Here is a 24,423-nt window from a genome sequence, read left to right as displayed (position 1 = left end):
AAAGTTCATGTTACAATAATTTGGAAGAAATGCACAAATTCTCTTAACACACCTTCAGGCAGACAGAATCTTATTACATACTTTTCTGCCAAGGCCATCATTGTAATATCTGGGTGCAAAATTTCTATTTTGTATAGTGCCTTAAATCTGAGCACTTGCTACACTTTAATGAAGCCTCACAACCCCCTCGGTGAGGCAGATATGGTAACTATCCCATCCCCATCTTAGATACGGGAATGGAGACAAAAGAAAGCTTAATGAATCACTCAAGGTCACCAGGATCAAAACCCAAATCCCCTATCCGTGGTTCTGTACTCTAAACTACTAGTCAATACTACCTGCTTACATCTTCAAGATTATCTCGTTTTCCCCTGAAAACAAATTCCACATTCTAAAAGGTGCAATGAATATCATAAGCAAGAGATAGTTATAATCAGCTGATTAATTTTACTTAAGAATAAACACAAGATTCATATCAGTTTCATACATATCCCCTCTTGATTACCAGTTTATAAAGCAACAATTCTCCAAACATACAATGCTGGTAAAGTCACATGCATATTAAGTAACAGGTCCTGACTAGAGGAGAAAGGCAACCTCGCTTTTTCTTTTCTGTTTAAATGGAATCACCATTAGTTTTAAAAGTAAGTTTAAACCTAAACCACGCATATGCAACATTGAAGGTAGCAGGAAGAAGTAGGTGGATTACCTAGTTTACCCTTAGTTAAGGCTCCACTACTGTTCAAAGCCCACCAGATTGTATATCTGTTCCCTGTGCATGCAATAAGATATCGACCCCTGATGGGGAACTCTTGCCACTACTTCAACACAAATAATAAAATCACATGGATATTTGGCTATCGCATTGAGATAGAAATGGAAGTGGATGGTTTCCCCGTCACCTAGAAGAGGGAAGATAGTTCACATGCATTAGAAGGTCTCCAAACCATGTTTGTGACATAAAAGTCATGCTTTTAGAAAAATATTTATAGATTCCCTTTAGCCATGCTATTTATTAGGCAAACATTTTAAGCCATAAAAACTTGAACAGGGTAAGAACAGCAAATTCCAAGAAAATATTTTTAAAAAATTGTACATGAATACAGTTTTGCATTTCATATTCTGTTAATGAGAGTGATTTTTATCTTATAAAAAAACTTTACGATTTAAAAGCAACAGCGATTCAGACAAAAGAATATAGCACTTCAAGCATGAAAGAAAATCTAGAAAAAGTAGTCACGGTACTTGAAGATGAATATTATGAATGTAGTTAAGCCCAGCATTTTATTTTTTGTTAGAGTAGGAAAGCTAAAATTATTCATTTATGTTCAAAGGATGCAAATTTTGTTTCTTGAAAATACCTGCAGATAAAACTAAGAAAGTCTTTGCATTGTTATTTTTTCCTTAAAACATTTACACATTATGCAATACACCAGTTAGTTAATAACACTGATCTCTCTGCATGCCTTTTATGTAAATAAATGCATGTATAAATTTAAAAAATGGACATAGCCGAACCTCCATCAGTCAATTAGCAAGAGAGATTTCATGACTACATCAGAAAGTTATACTTCATACTTGGGACAACTCAGCTGTTAAATACACACTTCTGAAGTGGTCTTCATTATTTTGTCCCCATGAATACTATGTCAACATTTTAACCAATACAATGCAGTACACAAATAAACTAAACTAAATTAAATGGAAACTGGATGTGTTTCACAATCTTATCTTCTAAAGAGGAGTTCATAACTGCCTTAAAAATTAAACCAGGTTTAAAATGGTCTTGTCCTTAAACTTTTTGTCTAGTTTTACAATATTACTTAAATATACACATGTACAGAATAAGACAGAAAATCTGTGATTATGCACACATTTCATGATACCAATAACATTTCACACCACCCAAGTGTCATTCTCATGAAGAACCAAAATCCTTTACACCAGTGGTTCTCAACTATTTCTATATTAGGACCCCCTCACTCCTCCCATTTACCAGTATAGGAAGGACAGGATAGTCATGATTCCCATAATTCTTTGCATATTCCCTATGAATCATGACCATTCAGTTGGGGCCTCAGCATTATGATACTGAAGCATCATTTAATTCTGAGTTTTCACATGGACTTCAATAGGAGCAGAATCAAGCATCAGTTACAGTGGAATAGTGTATCCTTTCCAGGGTCGACTCCAGCGTTTTTGCCACCCCAAGCAGAGAAAAAAAAAAAAAAAAAAAAAAAAAAAGCCGCGATCGGCAACACTTTGGCAGCAGGTCCTTCTCTCCAAGAAGGACTGAGGGACCCGCCGCTGAAGAGCCGGATGTGCCACCCCTCTCCGTTGGCCGCCCCAAGCACCTGTTTGCAACCTGATACTTTCCTCTCCCCCACGTCAGTCTCTTATACACAGATACAAATAGTTACTTCAGCAATTCTGGATTATCACCAGTCAGTATCCTCTTTGTCTGAAAACATATTAATACAAAATAGACTGTTCTGTAAGATTTCTGGTGAGAACATTATAGCACACTTTTTTGATCACTTCCTTGCATAAGGAAAACTAAGACACATTTCCCCTTTATTAACGGTGAAGATTTACCCCCTAGATAGGAATCTATCATAAATACTCAACATGATGGCATAAAGCAGAGCACAACACAGGCATTTTTTGGAATGGTCTTATCCAACAAAATGAGAATGCTAACTTTTTGGATTCTTTACCTTTTAGCAAAGAATTGCAGTTAGTTGCCAATACTGAACAAAGTATAAAATCCACATTCAGACACACTATCCCTTTTTGTGATCATTCTTAATTGCAGAGTATATATATGACAACCGTAAAACCAATAGTCTTAAGAGATTTCACTTTATAAAGAAATGGTGCACCAATTATTTGGTGAAGGTTAGAGTAGTACAGAGAACAAAGGAAAAGCAGTTGTGACATGTCAACAATCTCAACATTAGTAATATTCTCAGTACACTGAGATTCAGTGTTATTCACTTTTTCTTGGAACAGATTTCAGTTAACCTACACTTGAGGTATAAATATACACAACTATGTACAGTACACAAAGGAAAATATTTTTGTATCTGTAGCACATTTGAACAAGTTTTTAAAATACTGGAAAGTCAATACCTATGCCACTGATTTGCTTGCTAATTTACTGGAATAACGAGGCCAACACCTTCAACTAGGAGGGTTATATTGGAATATAAAATGTAAAGTTAAAAATTCCTTCCTCTCACTTCATACTCACCACACATAGTCCTGAGTGGCTTTATCTTGAGAAGAATGTCAACCACAGTTTTTAAACCTATCTTCAGAGTAAACTAATGGGAAAATAAACTAGAGTCTTCATCTTCATCTGTTTTCAAAGAGGTGGTCTTAATATATGTGTGTAGAAAATAAAGTTGAAATCAGTTTATTATAAATACATCTAACCCATTAATTTTGCAGGTTACCATAGGTACAGGTAACCAAGGTATCCATAGGTACAGCACTTTTGTATGGAATGTCGGTGCAAAGAGCTCATTAAAAATCATCTGATTTTAAGTCTTGACATCATCCATTCAAGTCCTTGGCACAATCTGTAAATAAAAATTAAAATATGTATTTTTGCATAAAAAGAATTATAAATATTCTGTCATGGTAACTTTAGTCAGAACTCAGACAGCATGTGCTTGTGAAAGTCCTGCAACCTTATCATTTCAATCTACACAACAGTAAAAGTAAGACTGTAAACTTCTAACAGCCCCTTAACAATGTGTCTAGGCTTCGAAGGATTAGATTTTTAAATTGGTAAATGTTGGCAAATGATTTCACCACACATACACAAACCAATGAAAAAGATCAATAATAATAAAAATTTATGGATATTCAAAGAAAGAAAAATGCTACTTGAACTTAGAGTTTGATTTATAGATGTTTTCTTTGTATATTTTAAGATATGCTATTGGTGATTTGTGCTTTAATGGTTATACAGCTTTAAAACTTTTTGAATCTCAGCATCAACGGTCATTAAATAATTCACTGCAACTGTGAACTCTTAAAAAAAAAATCGATAGAAATAGAAAAAAGAAATCTTAAAAATAAACTGACATTATCCCTCAAAAATTGAATTCTGCCAAGCCTAAATATGTCACCACAGTGACCCTGATGTGACCACGTCTAGGGTCAGGTCAGTCTTTGTACCCATCTGAACCATCACGGCTCTGATGACTTTCAAGAGTATCAGTTAGGTTGTGGTTTATATGATGTTAACAAGAAACTAGATTACTGAGCCAACTTAAATTCTATCTGAGCTAGACATGACTATACAACCTAAAGGAAAATGGTAATGAAACATTGAGCCTTTCAGGATACCACTAAAATTCTCCCAAATAACCTCAAATATGAATGCACTCAATTGACACAGTCAGATTTTAAATGCTCTTTTTGAATTTATTTTAAAATAAATTACAAGTGTCACTTTGGAGACTTGGCATTAAAATTTGTCTTCAAGTCACCTTGGTCTCTCTCCATTTTATTTTGCTTATTTCAGTGACAATACCAGAAAAATAGATAAAGGTTTCTTAACTCCCTGGTTCACATAAGCAAGCAGGTGTTCTCTGTAACAGAAATATCTGCGTTTCATTGTAACCTGCCACATAACTGCCACTGCTGTGTGCTTTAACAAAGACTAGTGAGGTGAGTTACACCTTTTAAGAAGCTAAACAATCCATCCACGTAATGAACAGTATCTCTTCACAGTACACAATACTTATTTCCCAGTGGTACTACATCTCTGGGGCAGGTCTTTGTTTTTCCTTGAATGTTCTATACGGTGCTGAATTTAATACAGGACCCAAGAAGAATTCATGTTTAAAAGGATATCATTTTCAATGTTGCCTTGATAGTCAGGTCTCAGAATGCGTAGGTGTGCTAGGGGATGTATGTCAAATAACAGCCTATGTATACCATGATACAGGTACCAAAATTATTCAGAAAGTATTCCCAAGAAGAATTCTTACCCCTCGCCAGTTAGAGCACAGCATGCTTGGATATGCCACTGGTGATCTTTAACTGAAGTTAGTTTCAGAAACTGGGATATTTCAGCTATCGTCATGCACTCTTTAACATCTTGTTTGTTAGCAAAAATAAGCAAACCTGCTTTCTTTAAATCCTACAGAGGAAGAGACAGAAAAATGTTTAGAGGTTTAAATTATTTTTCTATTAGGATTTCACAGATTTTTCAGAGTCAAATTAGGTTTCTGATTTGGAAGCGTCTTTATGATATTGAAAACATTTGTGCATGCATCTTTCACTTAAGTGCCAACACACATTCTGCTTTTAGAATTTTGAAAGGCTTCAAAATCCAGAATGAAAACATATTGCCTGTGTTTCTAAGCATAACTGAAACTTACAAATATGAAAGCAACTGCTAGTCTAACAGTTTCTGATTGGCAAAGGAAACATTTGTCATTTTGTTTACAGAGTTTTTTCCACCTTTAAAATCTATTATTTTAAATCCACAGTGGATCAACAGTTCATTCAAGGGCTCGTGGACAAGGTGCATTAATCTGCACTAGCATTTCACACACAGAGATTATGTCTGCACAGCATTTTGGAGTGAGCCTCCCACCCAGGATCAGACTCAGGCTAGCAAGGTTCACACTAGTGCTCAAAAAAATAGCAGTAGACAGCATTTTGAAGTGGCAGTTCAGGCTAGAGCTTGGGCTCTCAAGACCATACCACTCCCGAGGCTTCAGAGCCCAAGCTCCAGCCCACGCAGATAGGGGCCACATCCTGAAATTTTTTTTTCCTGAATCACCTCATCTGGACTTCAAAACAACCTTCCAACTTCATCGTCCTAAGCAACACTCCCCCTCCCCCCCCAGACTCCCAACTCAAAGCAGCACCAGACCCTTCCATAACAGATAAGTGTTAACTACTTATGCTAAACATTCTTTTCCACCTTGTATTTAACTGAGATAGTGAGTACCTTTTCCAGACTTGAAGTAAGACCTGTGTAAGCTTAAAAGCTTGTCTCGGTCACCAACAGAATGTTGGGTCAATAAAAGCTATTGCTTCACCCACCTTGTTTCTCTAATATCCTGGAACCAACACAGCTACAACAACACTGCAAACAGATGTTAATTATGTCAGACCTTGAGTTAAAGTCATACAGTCACTACTGAATTGATGCTCTTAAAGCAAAAAGATTGTCTGATAATTGTGACAAACCAATGAAGTGGACGTTGTTTAAAGTTCTAGTTTTCCCTCATTTCCCTCAAATTTGTACAAGCAATACTAAAGCTTCGTTATTTAACTACAAATTAAACATTATATAACCACTATATATTCTAAATGCAACAGACTAGATACTGCAGAAGTTGCCGATTGTAGCATGCAATTTCGTCATGGTGTATAACTGATATAGTGCATTTTGGATCAAGCAGCCACTGAACCTCAAGACAACTGTTTCACTGATGCTGCATTTAAACGCAAATAGCAGGCTAATATGAAGCAAGGAGCACTGGTCCCATTAATAAATTCTACCATATGTCATGAGACATCTGACTTCTTATAGTGAAATCGTCTCTCCCACTCCTCCTCCCCACCCCCAATTTCCTTTTTGAAGTCATAGTCTTGCCTAAAAGTATTGCATGAAAACCAGTTAGTAAACATCTGATGCAATAGAAAAACTTCTGAGTTTTGCCTTGCATTTGATAGCACCTAATATTACATTTAGTTCTTCTCAAAGAACTAAGTTACCTCTCTTCTGGCTTTCACACACAACCACACCATCTGTCATAAACAAATAGATGATAGATTAATCTGTCAGAGTTAAATACTGAAATCTCTCATGTGGACTACAAAATGGAGGTCAAAGTTAAAGGAAGAACTGCTCTTGTTTGCTCTTAAACATTTCTATAGAATACCATGATCACTTATAAAGATATTCAGGTTTTTGGATGAAATATTTTCCCCTCCCCGCTCTACTAACAGTGGACATTTAGTTATAAAAATATCAGAGTGCTGATCTTCAGCTTGGCCTATAATGTGCCACCTGATTACTTTGTATACATTTCTGCATTTTTATGTGGCTGTATTTCGTCTTATTACTCCTCATTAATGCCAGTTTTACATTTAGTAAACCTAAAACCTTAAATATAATCAGAAATTTAAATTTATTAAATTAAAATTTTCAACACATCAAATTGGAACCACTTACAAGAGAAAACAGGTAAATGAACCTCAGTTATACCCAACTAAGTAACTACATATCCTTAGTAGAAACTAAGGCTGCCATCCTGTAGCGTGTGGGCAGACTGCTGCATCACTGCAGAGCCTCAATGGTACTTCATGCAGGTGCAGTTGTCTGCCAATCTGCTACACAATGAGGGATCGTGGCCTACTACTCTTTATTAGCTTATCAGACAACAAAAGACCACCTTGTCACTAACATGTAGTGCCTGGGAAGATTCAACTTTTTAAGAAACATTCATCTTTTATAAATTCCATGAGGTGTGAGGCAAGAGAGTACCATGGGGAGAATGAAAGCCTTTAATTTGAATATTAAAGTTTTAATAGAACATGACACATATACAGTACAATTTCAGGCCCGAAAATAACTGTTTTTAAAGGGACATTGTCAATTTGCAAGTCACATTTCCACCTGAAGTGTTTGTATCTATTAATTCTACAAGTAATCACTAAAGTTACTACTATACATGAAAGAGATTAGAGGAATTTTTTTTTTTTTCTTAAACTTTGTGCATTTATCAATGATGTAAGTACAGATAGTTCCTAATGCACGGCCTTTCTTAAGCCGTAAAAGGTTTTTGATCCATTTCACCTCTTCTGCTATTACTGGAAAGCAACTGAGTACACTGACTGAAAGGGGAAGCAGAGATTTTAAACATGTTTGGTGTTGCTACTCTCAGCCTACCCAAAAGACTCTCCTAAACAGAGTTGTTTATTCTGCTAACATTAAGCATTTACTATCCGAGTGCTATACAAGAACGTATGTATTTTAATTGATTAAATTACAACAAAATCAAATTGACAGTATTCCCTTAAGCAAGCCTTGCATTTAATTACCAGCTGTACACAGGATGCAGGTAGCAGTGCAGTAGAACCTCAGAGCTACAAACACTGACCAGTCAACCACACACCTCATTTGGAACCAGCAGTACACAATCAGGCAGCAGAGATGAGAAAAAAAGCAAATATAATACAGTACTGTGTTAAATGTAAACTACTAACAAAATAAAGGGACAGTTTAAAAAAAATTTTTTTTTTTTGACAAGGTAAGGAAACTTTTTCCATGGTTGTTTCGTTTAATTTAAGACAGTTAAAAGCAGCATTTTTTTTCTGCACAGTGAAGTTTCAAAGCTGTAGTAAGTCAATGTTCAGTTGTAAACGTCTGAAAGAACCATAATGTTTTGTTCAGTTATGAACATTTCAGAGTTATGAACAACCTCCATTCCCAAGGTGTTCATATCTGAGGTTCTACAGTACTTCAAGAAAGTCAGTATGTTCCTGAAACTTGTGTGACCCCAAGCAAGTTACTTCACTTTCCCCATCTGTAAATTGAGAATGATGAAACTTATCACTAGAAATTGTGTATTTTTTTTAATGTTCATATGTAATCTGCTATGTTCTCCTGAGGTTGGTGGGTATTACCACCATTTGTCATATAGGGAAAAGAAGTGAAACAGCTTGACTAAGGCCAAACGTGACTCAGTGGCAGGACTAGCATTCAGGAACCTCTTGTGCCAAACCTTCTGCTCCTTCCTTTAGCCCACCCAGACAAGTTCTTTACTAGCTAAAAAAAGTTCAACAAAATTAATCTAATGGTAGGCACAAATGCAAGTCTCTTAAATACCCAGTGTCATACAATTGATAAACTAAAATATTAACTACAACAGCCTCCTTGTAAAGCATTTTTCATTTATATTGGCGATCTTCCCTTCCCTCCAACATGGGTATTTTCTGCTATCTAAAAAGAAAAAGCTGGTTTGCAAGAGGCATCTGAATCATTTGTAGTATTTTCATTTAGAAATACTATATTGGTCTCATTCGTCTCCTTTATCAAAATTTTCTTCTGTGGTTTCGCTAGAGAGAGATATGCTGTGCTCTCGTTTAGTGAATTATCACATATGAATTATTTAATTATCTTTCTAGGGCTTCAATATTTACCCACAGCCTTGTAAGTTGTTTTAATGTTTTCTGGTTAATTTTATTCTTTTAATTCAGTTTCAATACTCAAAGTATTCCCAATATTTTTAGAAAGAATCAGATGTATTCAATTTTATTTTTTGAGTCAGCTCACAGAAGACCTCTCCAAGCCTAAGTATCAGCTTGCTTTTGGTTTTGTTAAGTAAAACTACAAAATTAAGCTATTTGTTGCACAGAAAGAAGCTTGAGTTATTCAACAAGGAAAACAATTCTGACCTCATTCAAAAAAAAAGGTGGGCGGGAATGGGGAAGGAACTGAATAATGGAAACCTTTTCTGTTTCTCTACCCTCACCTGCTTACAGCAGCCAAGAGCTTCTGGAGTGATAGATCAGTGTTCTGGCTGTTCCCTGCTAGCGATATATACATACATATTCATACATACATACACATATATATATACACACATACACACACATATAGATATTGATATATATATATATATATATATATATATATATACACACACATATAGATAGATAGATATAAAAAGGTGGAACCCCTAATCAAGGTCTGGGGACTTCCCAGCAGCCATGGATGGGTTCATATAAGTGCTGCCCTTGGACTTTGGGCTACCCTCCGCCCTGCTCTTTATCTACCTCCAAACATCAGGTTTAGTCATCCAACTAATAGTTATGTGCTTTCCAAGTCAGGCATTCAGAATTATGTCATATACACTACAGACAGATACCTATAGAAGAGAGTCACTAATTTTTTTAAGATCACAACATTGTGCAGAAAGATTTCGTAAAATAGTTGTTTTCTTATCAAGATCTTTTTCAGTCAAACTTGTACATATCTCAGAAATTAAACCTTTTATTCCAGCTTACTCCTGGGACAATTCCTCTAATGTAGTTAAAGGTCTAGATAAGCCATCCTGTATCCGTATTTCACAATAAAATGCTGATTTATAAAAACTGAACACAGAGTTTATACTATCTTTATACTATTTACATTATTACATATTTCTTGATAGAATTTCAAGTCAGGACCCAGGAACAGCTGTCTAAATCTGAGTAATCTCAGCTCTTACCCACAACAAATAATCACTTATATTTCCTAGGGATAAATTCCTGATTATTAACGAAAGTAGCTAAGGGAAAGGACATTGGTGTCAGGAATTTATGAAGTTGGTCCAAAGCAAGATTTGAACAAAGAAATTGATCTGGAAGAGAGGGTCTCTATATGGGAAAGAGGATATACATCTTTATTTTGTGTAGTTAAATGAAAATTGTTATACAATATAGATAGATCTTAACTAGAGTCAGATGCCATCATATCTTTGCTAGTAGGGAGGTGCTCTGTTAGAGAGGTTGCAGGGAAAGGGTAACATATTTGCACATGTGGTGGTTGAATTAGACAGTTTTGGGAGGACATCATTAAAGAGATTCATCTATGACAAAATATCAGCTTCCTAGAGAGCCCTAGTGCTCTGGCAGAAGATACACATTTCAAACAAAATGACAAATTAATTTATTTTTTACTGTTAGCAGGAAGAATTAGTATTGCACATTATTGGAAAAATATGACTTCTCTTATGGAATTGTGGTACAGTAAAATATGGACTGTCCTTGTAAAGGAAAAAACGTTCATAACAAGTATGTACACAAGAGAAGGGCTAAAAAGAGGATAGGTATTTTGAAATCTCAGCACCCTTTTTAGCATATTCAGAAGAGGAGGGCTTCTCAACCGGCGTGCCACAAACTTTAGCCAGATTTTTTTAATATTAACTTGATCCTGAATAAGCAATGTATGATGTAACATGTTAATGTTTTATTGTAACTTTGCCTTAAAACATTTTTTAAAAAAAAAGTTATGTTGTAGTAGGGAAACAAGAGAGGAAAAAAAGAGAAGAGAAACTAGTTTTTGTAAATATATTTACAAATAGCCAAGCGTGTTAGGTAAATAATACATTCACATGCTATTTATTTGTGAGAAAAACAGTTGTAAATATTCACCAAAAATGTAAAAACACTACTCACCTCATGTGCTAACATTTTATAAAGTTCTTCTTTAGTTACAGAAATTCTCTCTCTGTCTGTGCTGTCCACAACAACGATGACAAACTTTAAAGGGTAAAAAATGATGAGTAAACAAATACATAGTGTGCATACTCTTAAACAAGTTTAATAGATGTGCACCCTGGGTCCTAAGCAAAGTGTTAACTTCCTCCCTCATAGGTAGGGCCCTACTAAATTCATGGCCATGAAAAACACATCATGGGCCATGAAATCTAGTCTTTGCGTGCTTTTACCCTATACTATACAGATTTCAAGGGGGAGACCAGAGTTTCTCAAACTGGGGGTCCTGACCCAAAAGGCAGTTGGAGGAGGTGAAGGTTATTTTAGAGAGGTTTCAGTATTGCCACCCTCAATTCTACGCTGCCTTCAGAGCTGGGTGGCTGGAGAGCAGTGGCTGTTGGCTGGGCATCCAGCTCTAAAAGCAACACCCCACCAGCAGCAGCGCAGAAGTAAGGGTGGCAATACCATACCACGTCATCATCACTTCTGCGCTGTTGCCTTCAGAGCTAGGCGGCCGGAGAGTGGCGGCTGCTAACAAAAGGCTCAGCTCTGCAGGCAGCAGTGAGAAGTAAGGATGGCAATACTTCTATGCTGCTGCTGGTGGCCCTGCCTTCAGAGCTGGGCTCCTGGTGAGCAGCCTCTGCTGTTCAGGTGCCCAGCTCTGAAGGCAGCACCGCCGTCTGCAGCAGCACAGAAGTAAGGGTAGCAATACCACAACCCCCCTACAATAATTTTGCGACCCCCCACAATTCCTTTTTGGGTCAGGACTCCTACAATTCCAACACTGTGAAATTTCAGATTTAAGTAGCTGAAATCATAAAATTTGCTATTTAAAAATCCTAGGACTGTGAAATTGACCAAAATGGACTGAATTTGGTAGAGCCCTACTCATAGGCATATTACAGTTCTGTCCACAAATCAATGGTTCGTTGAGAATTCTAGTATTAAAATATTTGTAATTTATGTTTAAGTTTGTATACTAATAAATTTTGCATGCAAAATTATTTATTTTATTTAAGTCCTCTTTAAATTGTTTATTTCTACAATTCAGGAAGCCTGCTCTGTTATCATGGCTTTGGATTTCACTTTTGCCCATTTTAACTGAACAATTGTTTAAGTTTCTGTAAGCATTTAGGGTGAAATCCTGGTCCCACTGACTTCAATGAGGTCAGGATTTCATCCTTAATCAACTACAATTTTAGGGGTAGATTTTCAGTGGCACAGAGACACCCAATTCCCATTGACTGTAACTGATATGCTCTTACAAGAAGAGCAACACACTAACTCGCCGAATTCCTTCCCCCACCTGCCCTGCTATTTTGCAATGAAATGACTAACAATTATTTTAAAAGGGAGAGTGGGTAGCCTGTGCTAGGGTCACACACATGCCCTCCCCAACCGCCATGTCAAGTAAAAGCATGCAGCTGGAAGACAGGAAATCTAGAGTTACATGCACATCTGAGTCACTTTAAAATGGCCAAACAGTTACAGTTTTTATGATGATTAAATCATTTTTCGGAAGCTAAGTTTCTTCATTATTTGGTCCAGGGGCAGAGTACAGAACGTTTAGCACTGAAGGAAAAACACGTTGGGAGGAATTGACAACCTTAACAATGCAGCAAAGGTTCCAATTTAACTACATAGAGTTTCTGATATCACCAATTATGTACTTTTCTTAGTTAAAGATGCATGAATATTGGTGATGTATATGTTAAAAGAGTTCAGTGTGGATTTTGTGCCTGATTAAGGTGGTCTGTGAAAAGCATAAGGGGAATTTTCACATGTGATTATTCTCATTTTTAAAAAGGGTACCTTACATGGAAAAGTTTTTACTTTTTTTGATGGTTAGTTTCTGGTTCTTTTAAATTATACTGTTTTGTTATGTAGCTTATGGGATATATAGGGGTGAACTGGAACAGCATGCTAAAAAGAGGACATACAAATTGAAATACAAGCATCCAGAATGTCTACAAGTGCTACAATAATATTTGAAATGGAGTAAGATATAAACTTTAGTTAACCAAACTCTCTCTTGGATTATTCATAAAGAGGTTATTTTAATTCCTTATAAGAACATATCTTCCAATAGGGAATAAACTCTTACCTCTGTGTTTGTATAATAAGTATTCCATGAAGATCGAAGAGATTCTTGCCCTCCAATATCCCACATTAGAAAACGTGTGTTATTAACCACTATCTCTTCTACATTGCTGCCTATTGTAGGAGAAGTATGCACCACTTCATTCATAGAACTACAAAAGGAAAAGAATGACTGATCAAAAACTGCATACACAATATTGACAAAAGTCAACTGTATTTGGAGATGCACGGTCACACATATTAGACCACAAAATTGGCCCATTTTTTAAAAAACTAAAATGGACAGTTGTCTCAGACTGGAAGGCTCATCTACAGAATTGTGGTAGGCATTCCTTTACACAACAGAAGGGGTGGGGTGAAGAAAAGAAACAGCAGATGAATGATTTACTGTTTGACTTCCAGTGAACAAATCTGCATACTCAGTAACTATAAAACTGAGGGACTTGTCTACACTACCTGCCAGATTGGACCTGTCTACACTACCTGCCGCTGAGCGCTCTCCCGTCGACTCCAGTACTCCACCAGAACGAGAAGCACAAGCGGAGTCGACGGAAGAGCGTCAGCTGTCTACTTACCACAGTGAAGACACCATGGTAAGTAGATCTAAGTATGCCAACTTCACGTAGCTGAAGTTGCATATCTTAGATTGACCCCGCATGGTAGCGTAGACAAGCCCTCAGAGAGCACTTCTTTTTTACTCTGTTTTAAGGGCTTCCACTGCTTAAGAGTGGATAGAAAAACGTCAATAGCCTAACCATGATGAAACTTGGCACACTGTAACTCAGTCTGGGAGAGAATGATTATTCTTCTCCAACTCTGAAATAAAAAGAATGGTGCTAAACAACTTGATTTATAAGACTGATGAAAAATAATAATAATAAAAGAAAACCAAGACAACCCCATCCCAATATACTGTATCAGTTCTCCTCCTTCCTTTGCCTATACCCACCCCCATAAGTCAAAAAACACAAGTTAAAGAAGAAAATGTTTTGAGGAAAAATCAAGATATTTTAAAATACTGCTTTAAATCGACTCAATACATCAACTGATGGACTTAGTTGCCAAGACAACCAAAGTAACACATTAGCAGTATCCATGAGTATCCAATGCAGGGATTCAAAGTAAATGAAATGTATTGCAGTACTGCCCACACAAAAACGTTTTCAAGGAAAATGAAGCATTTTCAAGAACTTGCTTATGATTACTATTGTTTCCATAAACTGACCAGTGCACTTGACAAAAATAAAAAGACTGTTTAAAGTTTTCAATTTCTAAGTCTTGAGTTGCGCGGAGAGAGATTTGAGTCTTGAAACACTGTTAGAACATTATTTGAATAGAATTCAGCAGTAGTATTCTGGGAACAAATCCCCACTGCCCAGGGGTATATGAGCATGTAATAAGTGATATCATCATAATATACATTTGTAAGGAAGATGAAATAAGGGCAGGGTCGGAACAGGAGGATTAGAAGGAGTAGAGCAAGAGGTAGAAGGGAATAATGAAAACGACAGAGTAAGACACCTTTGGCTGAATTTTATTTTTCTGGCTTTTATTGTGCTAATGTACTCTGAGGTTGCAAATACTGCATGGGCTTTGAGTTTCAAACAAAACATTAAAAGAGTTATAAATACATCTATTTTGAACAAAATCCAAAACATAAGTTTATGGTGTGACCTAGACGACAATAGCCTTTTAAACACTCCTTGAACAGTTTTTGGGATTGAGTCAAAAAAGAGTTTTCATAGAATATCAGGGTGGGAAGGGACCTCAAGAGGTCATCTAGTCCAACCCCCCTGCTCAAAGCAAGATCAATCCCCAACTAGATCAGTTTTCAAAATACTTAAGTGCTTCCTGTGAAAAAGATAAGACTTCATATTTAAAAAAAAAAAAAAAAAAAAAGCGCCCTGTAACATGGATTGGTTGACCAACCCACCTCTAATCTTCAACACAAACAGCTTTTACTAACATGGATCTTACCCCAGGGCCTCATTCCTGGCTGACTTTTAGGCACTAGATAGTAACAACACTTCCACAAAATGTATGAATCTCAGTAACTTTGTGCATACTGGTGGTCCCTGACATAATAGTGGTTACATATTATAAATGCCATTAAGATCCTGAATTCTGACCAGCAAATAGCCATAGCTTGTTATGGTGCATTGATATTTATGACACCATTCATTAAATATAAGTAGCTCCAAACCCTGCTGATGGGCCAGAATCAGTTGCTTTCTAACCAGTCAGACAACAGGATTTCCAAATACCATTTTTATGTATGAAACGATCACCACCTACGCTCAGTGTGCTGCTCTTAAACTGACGTGAGGAAACAAAGGGGGTTAATGAAAATTTCAGAGCAAGATGCAGAGTGGATTTCTCAAAAATACATTAATATTTTTTGCCAGCGAATTCATAGTATGTACTTACAACTGGTAAAGGATGGTTGTTTTTCCTGCATTATCCAGACCAACAATGATTACTTTGTGCTCTGAAATAAAAATGTAATTGGTAAGTCACAGTTACCATTGTAGCTAATAACACTTTAGTGCTTTTCAGCAAAGAGTTCACACTGGTGCTTGTTTTAAATTAAAAAAAAAAAAAAAGCACACGCATCAAAGTACGTTGTATACATAGATAGAGACACATGGTAACATGAACTATCACTGCTTTTGCAGTCTTCCCTCTATTTTTTGTAACACCTAGTTGTTAAGTGTTCTCTTAACTAAATTAAGTCCTTCATACTGGGACGATCTTACTATACATTTGTATAGCACACAGCACAATTGGGCCTTGATCATTTTTTTGGAGCCTCTTATAAGCAAATTCATTTTGAAACCAAATGCCATCCTCAACCAAGTATTTATATTCATTCAGCATCCCTTATTTCCTATTTACCAAAATGTAAATTGAAGAAGAAGTGGTATTGTTGGGAACTACTCACGTGGGCTAAAGTACACAACTTTACTAAGTTTTATTCACTTCAAAGAGAATGCACATGTGAGCAAGGGTTCATCAGTGTGAGCAAGGGTATTCTTTTGCTCAAGTGGTCTACAGACATGCTAAAAATCAAGCCATTGAAGTATACCCAAACCTCAACTATAGCAGTAATTCCTCCCATGACAGCTGTATTTGTTCTAAAACAGGGGGTCACGTAAGTGCCTTTTTGTTTTTAATCAATATTGTGTGGTTTTGAAGATCTGTTTTATAGCCCAGAGGGTATAAATTCAAGTTTGAATAACTTGGCATAACTGCACAATATTGTAAAAAAAATGGCTGATTACCTGACCCCCTGTAAGTAGGTGCTTTTGTTTCAGGTGTGATGTCGCCAGCATACTGGATGCTAGGAAATCACTTGGAGCAGAAGACCTGCAGTGGAGCTGGATATTGCAAGACCTTAAAGACAAAAAAGTGGGGTTTAAAAGCTGAATGGATAATGCTCTGACTATGGGGGCCATTCAGCATGTATGTATAAAGTTGTATAAATTCATCCGAAAAGCAACTTTAAAGGCGCTTACAAATTCTACTTACAGAAAAGTTAACATACATTTTCTGTGATATTAGAGATCTTTCAGAAGAAAGTGGCATTAGGAACAAAATATATTCTTTCTAAAATAAGCAGTTTTCATGACAGCTATTAAGACTTACTGACTGTCACTAATAAAACATACATTAAGCAACAAGACCCGACAGAGCATACTCAGCAGTATGGTATGATTGTATGTATATTATTGCAATTATAATATTGATGTTAAAAATAAGTTTTATAAATTTGGGGATGAGCGAAATATTTATGAGATACCTTTTTGGCTCCACCCAATGCTGCTCAGAATCTCAGTTACATCTTAGTCACGGCTACAGGTGGCACTAATGCTTCCTACATAGTCCAGCTAGCTTTTTTTTTTTTTTTTAAAACACACAAATCGAAAGACAAATTGCAGATAGCTTAATACCGTAAATAAGGTTAAAAAATAAAACACTAGCCATGAAAGAGGCTGCTAATTAACAGAAAACTAATGTGGAACACAAGATATTCAGATATTCTAATTGTTACATCTAGTTAAAAAAATTAGACAATGCAAAAAAATTACATAAGAAACTCTTTCATTCCCACCTGATAAGGCAAAATTCAAACTCAAAAGGGAAAAAAAAACAAACAAACAAACAAAAAAAAAACCCACTACTTTGCTTTGTAGAGTTTGTATCTATTATGGTTACAAGTAACCTAAGATTATTTTAAACTACAAGAAGTAATTTTTTTAAAGCAACTTATTCACTTTTTGCATTTGACAGCAGTTTGCTTAGTCAGTTTTATTTTTTCCCTTGTGCAGGTTAGTCACTTCCTTTTCTCCTGAAAAAAAACCCCTAAATACAGCAGAGAAGCAGAAAAACTCACAAACACATTAACTAAAAGTTTTCTGAAGTATTTTGCAGTTTGCCTTATTCTGACCACAGAATGCATATCTGAGCAGTGTACTGTGATAAGTGTCACCATGTCTCATTTAAGCAATTTATCAAACTAGGATGCGTGTTATGCTCACTACTTATTTATTACCTGACCCAATGTAAAAATTGTGATTTGGACCCTTTTCATAATTCCTGAAACATCTCCATGTCTGTAGCACTTTCATGAAGCAGTATGTCATATGTGTCATTAAAGGAGTGCTGTTTTGAGTATATGTTTTCTCCATCTGCACTTCTCTGCCTAATTTCTACAAATCACTTCTGTACCTTTATTCTCTTCTGCCAACTCTTGTCTCTGCCTTTAAACACATTAGCGAGGGACAACTATTAAGTAATGTTCACCACATAAAACGTAATATGTGGAGTTTATTTGTAAAGATTACTAGCCAACTTTTCTGTTAAAACTCACAAGCAATTGGACTAGTTATTCCATGGACTAGGGAATATTGGATGAGAGTAACATGGCAGGAATTGTCTTGAATCTAATCTACTGAGGGAAGGAAAGGTTATGTGGCACCATAAGAAGTTGTATTTGGTTCATACTTAAATAATTCATCTCTTAGCCTTCGAGTACTCTGTGATCTTCACAGAGCATTTTTTCCTAAACATAAAAACTAAACTAGGTTTTGTAGATTCATTAAGGCAAGTCACTACTATAGAGATGCAGAGAAACAAGTTTACTACTACAATCAGAGAACGCTTGATACAAAGAAGTTAATGATACAGCTTATTTCTTGAGCCGGTGCTTGCCTTTTAGGAAAAAATAACAATCAAACGTAATATGAGCATAAAAGGAACGTGGTGTATTTTAGCCAAAAACGGAGCGACCCCGTGCTGCTTTCTGACCCTTCTCGCTCCTTTGGGGATGTCAGAGTCCAGCTGCAGTATGAGGAGTGACCCCATCAGCTCCCCACAAGCGCTTCGGAGTCACAGCTGGGACACGAGAGCGCCTCCTGCTCGCTCTGTAGCCCTGCACGCCTCAGCACTGCGGCGGGGAACCTGGACTCGGGTCTGCCCGGCTCAGCCTGCTCCGCTCCCGCTGCGGGCGGTGCATCGCTGATGCGGCAGCAGCGCTGGCTTCCACGGAGCACCTGGCCTGGGTGCGGGCGGCGAGCGTGACACGTAAACGGAGCGAGCCCGAGCACAGAGCCGGCCTGCCGGGATCACTGCTCCCGGCACAGCCACAGCGGACACCCGGGACGCCTCCACCGGGCCCCGCTTCCTCCCCCAGGGCCAGGAGAGCCCCCGCCCCCGCCCCCCGCCGAGCTAGCGGCCCGGACCGAGCCCTCACCCTGGTGGTTGAACAGCCTCCAGATCCTGGTGAAGAGGATTCCCATCCTCGGGCGGCCCCGACCCCGCGGCAGCTCCCGTCTCCTCTGGGCTCCGCGGCTGCTCTCCCTGCTGGGCCCGGGGCGGCTCAGTCCCGGCCCCTGTCCCGCGCTACCCGAGGAGGTGGCAGGCTGAGGCCGCGCCGGGCCCGCTGGGGCTGCGCACTCCTGGCCGTGCAGCCCCCGCTCACGGACATCGCCACTAGCCCCGCTCCCTTTTCCGATTCGCCTTCGCGACCACGGCTCCCAGAGTGAAAATAAAAAACAGCGAGTCCCTCCTCCGGGCCACCGTCCACCCGAAGGGCCGAGCGAACGAGAGAGGGGCGTGACGCTATTAAAGGATCATTTGCATACCACGGCCCGCCCCCTAGTAGGCGAGTTCCGCGAATGGGCAGAGACGTTCACGTGACTCATTTTACCGTAGCGGCCCCAGGGTACTGAACGAGCCGTCGCGCGTGCGCGCGCGCTCCGCCTGCAGCTCGGGTAGCCTCGGTAGAGGCTGGGCCCTTGTGTGCGGGGCTGATCCAGGGCAATGGGCGTGTGGCCTCCGCCAGCCATAGGGCCTGCCCCTCACAGCACCCACACCCCGCCCCACCCAGCAGCGCCACTGGGGCCGCCGTCCCCCATGCCGAGCGTCGCCCCTGCCAGCGCTCGTGACCGCCTGCCTCCCTGGCAACCGCCATAACCGCCCCCGTCTAACTTCTGTAACTGCCCCATGTCCCCTGCCAACCGCCCCTCCTCATCCCTGCCAATCCACCGCTGCACTTGCCCATTGCTCCCTGCCACCTCGCTGCGCTTGCCACAGACCACTGCCATGACTGCCCCTCACTCGCCCCCTACTAGCTGCTTCTGTGTCTAGCCCTTGCTCCCTGCCAACCACCACCATGCCATGAGTGCCCAGAACCACCCGTGCCACGCTGCAGAAAACACCAAGTGTGACTGTGGACAAGAGAAAGGCAGCGTTGCCAACTCTTGAGTGAATCAAGTCTCACAGTGTTGGGTGTTTTTCTTAAAGCCCAACTTTCTGGAGCCAGGTGATTACAGCAGAATCTCAGTTTTCATTTTAAAGAAAATAAGTTTCATAGCCCTCCTGGTTGTGGAAAGAATCTTGAAAATATGAACCCTAAGGGCTCGAAAAACAGAAGGCATATAAAAAGAGTGCCAAATGCATGATCTTGAAAATCTCATGATTTTTAAGCCAATCTGAAGATATTTAGGGGCCTGACTAATGATTTTTGGATGATTGCGGTTGGAAGTACTAGGTCTGTTTCTTGCTCTGATTTACCAGGGAACAACTGAAGAGTAAAATTCTAAGGGCCGGATTCTGACCAGGGTAGGGATAGAAATGAAACCCACTTACTGCACTTATATGCTTTAAAAGTAATGATAATGTTTGTAAGTATTATGGCCAGCAGCAATCTGCATTGACTGTTTGTGTAGGTATCTCACATAAACATGTGACCATACTATTTGCCGCTAGGCTGTGACTTAGAATGCCTTTCTGCAGTTTCTGTTGCAGAGGGTACAACAATAATTCACTGTAAAACTGGAAGGATATAGCAAATGGGGTACTGCAGGTGTCTAGCCTGGGTCCACTACTGTTCAATATTTTCATTAACGACTTGGATGATGGAATAGACAAAATACATAAAATTTGCAAATGAAATCAAGCTGGGAGGAGTTACAAGCATTTGGGAGGACCGGAGCAGCATTCAAGATAGTCTTGGTAAATTTGGGAAATTGATCTGAAATCAATAAGATGAAATTCAATAAAGACAAGTGCAAAGTAGTACACTTAGGAAGGAAAAATCAATGCACAAATGCAAAGCTGGAAATAATTGGCAAGGGAGCAGTACTGCAGAAAAGGATATGGGGATGATAGTGGATAACAAATGGAATATGAGTAACAACATGATGCTGTTGCAAAACAGGCAAATGTCATTCTGTAAGTGTCACGTATACTCTGCTCAGCAGTGGTGAGGCCTCAGCTGGAGTACTGTACTATGTCCAGTTCTGGGCACCGCTCTTCAAGAAAGATGTGGACAAACTGGAGACTGTCCAGAGGACAGCGACAGATATCAAAGATTTAGAAAACCTGACCTATGAGGAAAGGTTGAAAGAATTGGGCACGTTAGTTTAGAGAAAAGAAGACTAAAGAGGCGGGAGGAGCGGTTATGACAATAGTTTTTAAATATATAAAAGGTTGTTTTAAAGAGGATGGTGATCAATGTGTTCTCCATGTCCACCAAGTATAGAATAAGAAGTAATGGGTTTAGTCTGCACCAAAGGAGATTTAGGGTCCAAGCACTGGCCCTAAGCACTGAAACAGGGAAGTCATGGAAGCCCTGTCATTGATGATCTTTAAGAACAGGTTAGATAAACATCTGGTAGGGATAGTCTGTGTATACTTAATCATTCCTCAGGGTGCAGTGAATGGGCTAGATAATCTCTGGAAGTCCCTTCAACCCATACATTTCTATAATCCTATGAAGTTGTCTGCATGGGTTATGGAGAGAGACAGAATATGCATAGACAACTTCCATCCTGTTCTACCATGTTGGCTGTGAGTTGCCTAGCAGCTCCAATGCATAAAACCTGCTAGAATTTGGCCCCCAAACTCTAATCCTGTTACACACATGCGTGATTTTACACTTATCAGTAGTCATTTTTTACTTCAGTGGGATTACTGACTGTAATTATAAACATACATGTGTTTTTGACATTAGGGCCCAAATTTGTAAGACCACTCTGCAGTATTTGCATTGTATTCAGTTTAAGTAATTCACACCTGTAAGTAGGTTGACATTTATAAAGTTACTAGGTATGGTAAACTATGAGCATACCATGAGTTCTCTGAAAAGGTCAGGATTTTTGTAAATTTACCGTTACCAACTTACCGGAAGATATGAATAGATGTTTAAACCATCTTACTGTAACTTTTGAGGTCGATCAAATGTTTATTCTACCAATCTTGAGCATGTATTTAAACCCTACTTATCTAGAGTTTAAAGTGGCCACCATGATGTAAAGGTAAAGACCCTCATTCAAGCTGCCTTTGCATCATTTTTGCAATGTTTTTCTGATCCCCTAAGTATTTTTTAGTGCTATAACAGATTTTTATTAAAAGTGACTTGGAAATGCATGTCTTCATTACCGGCCAGATCGGCGGGCAGTGATCCATCAAGCAGGGATCGATTTATCGTGTCTAATTTAGACGCAATAAATCGATCCCCGAGTACTCTCCCCTCGATTGCTGTACTCCAGCTCGGCGAGAGGCGCAGGCAGAGTCAACGGGGAAGCGGCAGTAGTCGACTCACCACAGTGAAGACACCATGGTAAGTCGATCTAAGTACGTTGACTTGAGCTACATTATTAACGTAGCTGAAGTTTCATAACTTAGATCGATTCCCTTCCCCCCCCCCCACAGCATAGACCAGGCCAAAGAACTTTAGAATCATTTGAATGCCACAAAGAAACAGAGCGTACCATAGTGAATGTGTCAAGTTTTACACGACAAATGTGCCAATTGTCCCTCTTACTCTGGCTGTATTGGTTATTTAACAATTCTAAAATATATTCCAGACCACCTTCAACAAATAAAAAAAAATTCTGCACTTGTGTGGTATAAGAGCAATTGCACTGGTTTCCTCAAGACCGCTGAAAAGCACACACATCCAGTTGCTTTTCATGAAGCAATTTTTGTGCCTGCTAACATTGACCAACAATGATGGAGACTCTTTAACATGGCATATATTTTCATTTCAGAGAAATGAAAGTTTTTCAAGATCAATAGTCTCATTAAAATAAACTTTTTTGTGGGTGATTTTTAATGGATACAGAGCACTAAATGTGTGATACAGCATGATGATTTGACATTGTCCATCTCTAATGAGACACTAAAAACAAAACAATTTTATTAGTCATCTAAGGCAGGGGATTCTCAAACATTTTTACATCCTAGTAGGATTTGCCTCACGGACTGCTGCCCAACCCAGTCTTCCAGTTACAATCCTGTTGGTATTGACACAAATTCCTTGTGGCAACTAGAAATATTGCTTACACGGAAGAGTAATAATAGGAAAACATCTAGGTACTTCAGCTATCTCTAATAAGTGTTGTGTCATTTTTGAAAACCCTAATCATAGTCTTCTTTTGCTTTGCATTTCCTCCTCCCATCTGTTCTGTTCCTAAGCACATGCTTCTCTATCATTCGCTCCCTTTCCTCACCTACTCTACTGCCTGGTACTCCTCTCCCCCTGCAGATGCTGCCTGGTCCTCCTCGATTGCCTCTCAATGGCTTTCCTGCTGCTTGACCTTCTTCCTTGTATGCCTCTATCTTCCTTCCAGTCCACTGCTGATGTGGACATTCCTTTCTCACTGGATGGAGGCTTTGGTCCAGATGATGGCTTCTGGTTCCTTTTTGAGGCTTCTGTTTCTGGGAGTGACTTCTGTTTTTCTCCTTCTCTTCTGATGCAGTGGTCACCCACTACTGGAAGCAGCTTGGCTAAGAGCTCCTTCTTATTTCCATCTTCTACAGGCTTCCAGGATTTTCAAAGCAATGAAGGGGAAGAAGCCTGAACTGGCAGAGGGGATGGCTTAACTGGCTTAATAAATCTTTCCCATCTCTAGCATCTATTCTAGGATAATATGAAGAAATACAAAATAATACTTAAATAATTTTGCACTTTACATCCCATTTCATAGCAGAATCTCACAGCATTTTATTAATAAACAAGCTCAGAGCACAACTCACATGTGTTTGCCTCTGGATCATGACTCATTTGTGCCGCTTAGTCAAACTGATTGAATTCAAATGTTTTAAAAAAAAAAAGAAAGAAACTGCATGTGCAGTAAGAACTTAAAAGTCAAAGTTAAATCAGATGCAAGTAACGTGGCTTATCTGATACTGTATATTGTCCTCAACAGGCAGAGGGCTCATAACAAAAACATTGACAGACTAAAGTTGTGTTACCGGTGATCATTATGGAATCACACTGCTAGGAAGCCGGACTGGTCCACCAGATGCCATAGCTAGTGCAAAGGCAGAGTGTCTCTGTACAGATGACCACCGCCCACGTGGATCCTTGAGGATCTCCCAGGTTTTGCGGTGAGCCCCTGTGACACAGATGTGCCCAGACATATCAGGCTGGTATATCCTCCCACTATTTCTCTGAAGGAGGTTGTTTGTGGTCTGTGACGAAAGCTATGAACTAGCTGATTGTCATGGTTAATGCGCAATGTTGGTTTGGGAAATATTTTAAGAGATATGTAAAATGTAGAATATTATGTTCTGAAA

The 24,423-nt window shown here is 38.8% G+C and overlaps 1 protein-coding gene across 3 annotated transcripts; it reads right to left on the bottom strand.

Annotated features, from left to right (window-relative positions):
- Nucleotides 1-424: 424 nt before the first annotated feature.
- Nucleotides 425-19,426, bottom strand: ARL5A (ADP ribosylation factor like GTPase 5A). Of its 3 annotated transcripts, none has more exons than XR_008446656.1 (7): nucleotides 19,091-19,426; nucleotides 15,766-15,826; nucleotides 13,343-13,490; nucleotides 11,200-11,283; nucleotides 5,007-5,158; nucleotides 3,254-3,584; nucleotides 425-902 (listed from the first exon to the last, which is right to left on the bottom strand). XR_008446656.1 is itself a non-coding variant. In XM_054044191.1 (7 exons), exons 4-7 carry the CDS (start codon nucleotides 13,484-13,486, stop codon nucleotides 3,536-3,538), a joined length of 429 nt encoding a protein of 142 aa, XP_053900166.1. In that variant the 5' UTR covers nucleotides 13,487-13,490; nucleotides 15,766-15,826; nucleotides 16,620-16,731; nucleotides 19,091-19,424; the 3' UTR covers nucleotides 425-3,535. The 3 variants fall into 3 exon arrangements, 2 of the variants coding, with proteins under 2 accessions (XP_053900166.1, XP_053900165.1); XM_054044191.1 differs by adding an exon at nucleotides 16,620-16,731 and having other exon boundaries at nucleotides 425-3,584; nucleotides 19,091-19,424; XM_054044190.1 differs by having other exon boundaries at nucleotides 425-3,584.
- Between the last annotated feature and the right edge of the window lie 4,997 nt (nucleotides 19,427-24,423).

Source organism: Malaclemys terrapin, chromosome 11, assembly GCF_027887155.1.
Source record: "Malaclemys terrapin pileata isolate rMalTer1 chromosome 11, rMalTer1.hap1, whole genome shotgun sequence".
In the NCBI taxonomy this organism is placed as follows: Eukaryota; Metazoa; Chordata; order Testudines; family Emydidae; genus Malaclemys; species Malaclemys terrapin.
Note: the sequence above shows the minus strand (reverse complement) of the source record. Positions and strands in the feature narration are given on the sequence as shown.

Bases quoted from the DNA above. Each gene is read 5' to 3' on its own strand.
- ARL5A (XM_054044190.1), bottom strand. From the start codon at position 19,136: ATGGGAATCCTCTTCACCAGGATCTGGAGGCTGTTCAACCACCAGG. The intron at 15,827-19,090 runs GTGAGGGCTCGG...TTTTTATTTCAG, and splicing joins GAGGCTGTTCAACCACCAGG to AGCACAAAGTAATCATTGTT. The intron at 5,159-11,199 runs GTGAGTAGTGTT...CTTCCTCTGTAG, and splicing joins ATAAAATGTTAGCACATGAG to GATTTAAAGAAAGCAGGTTT.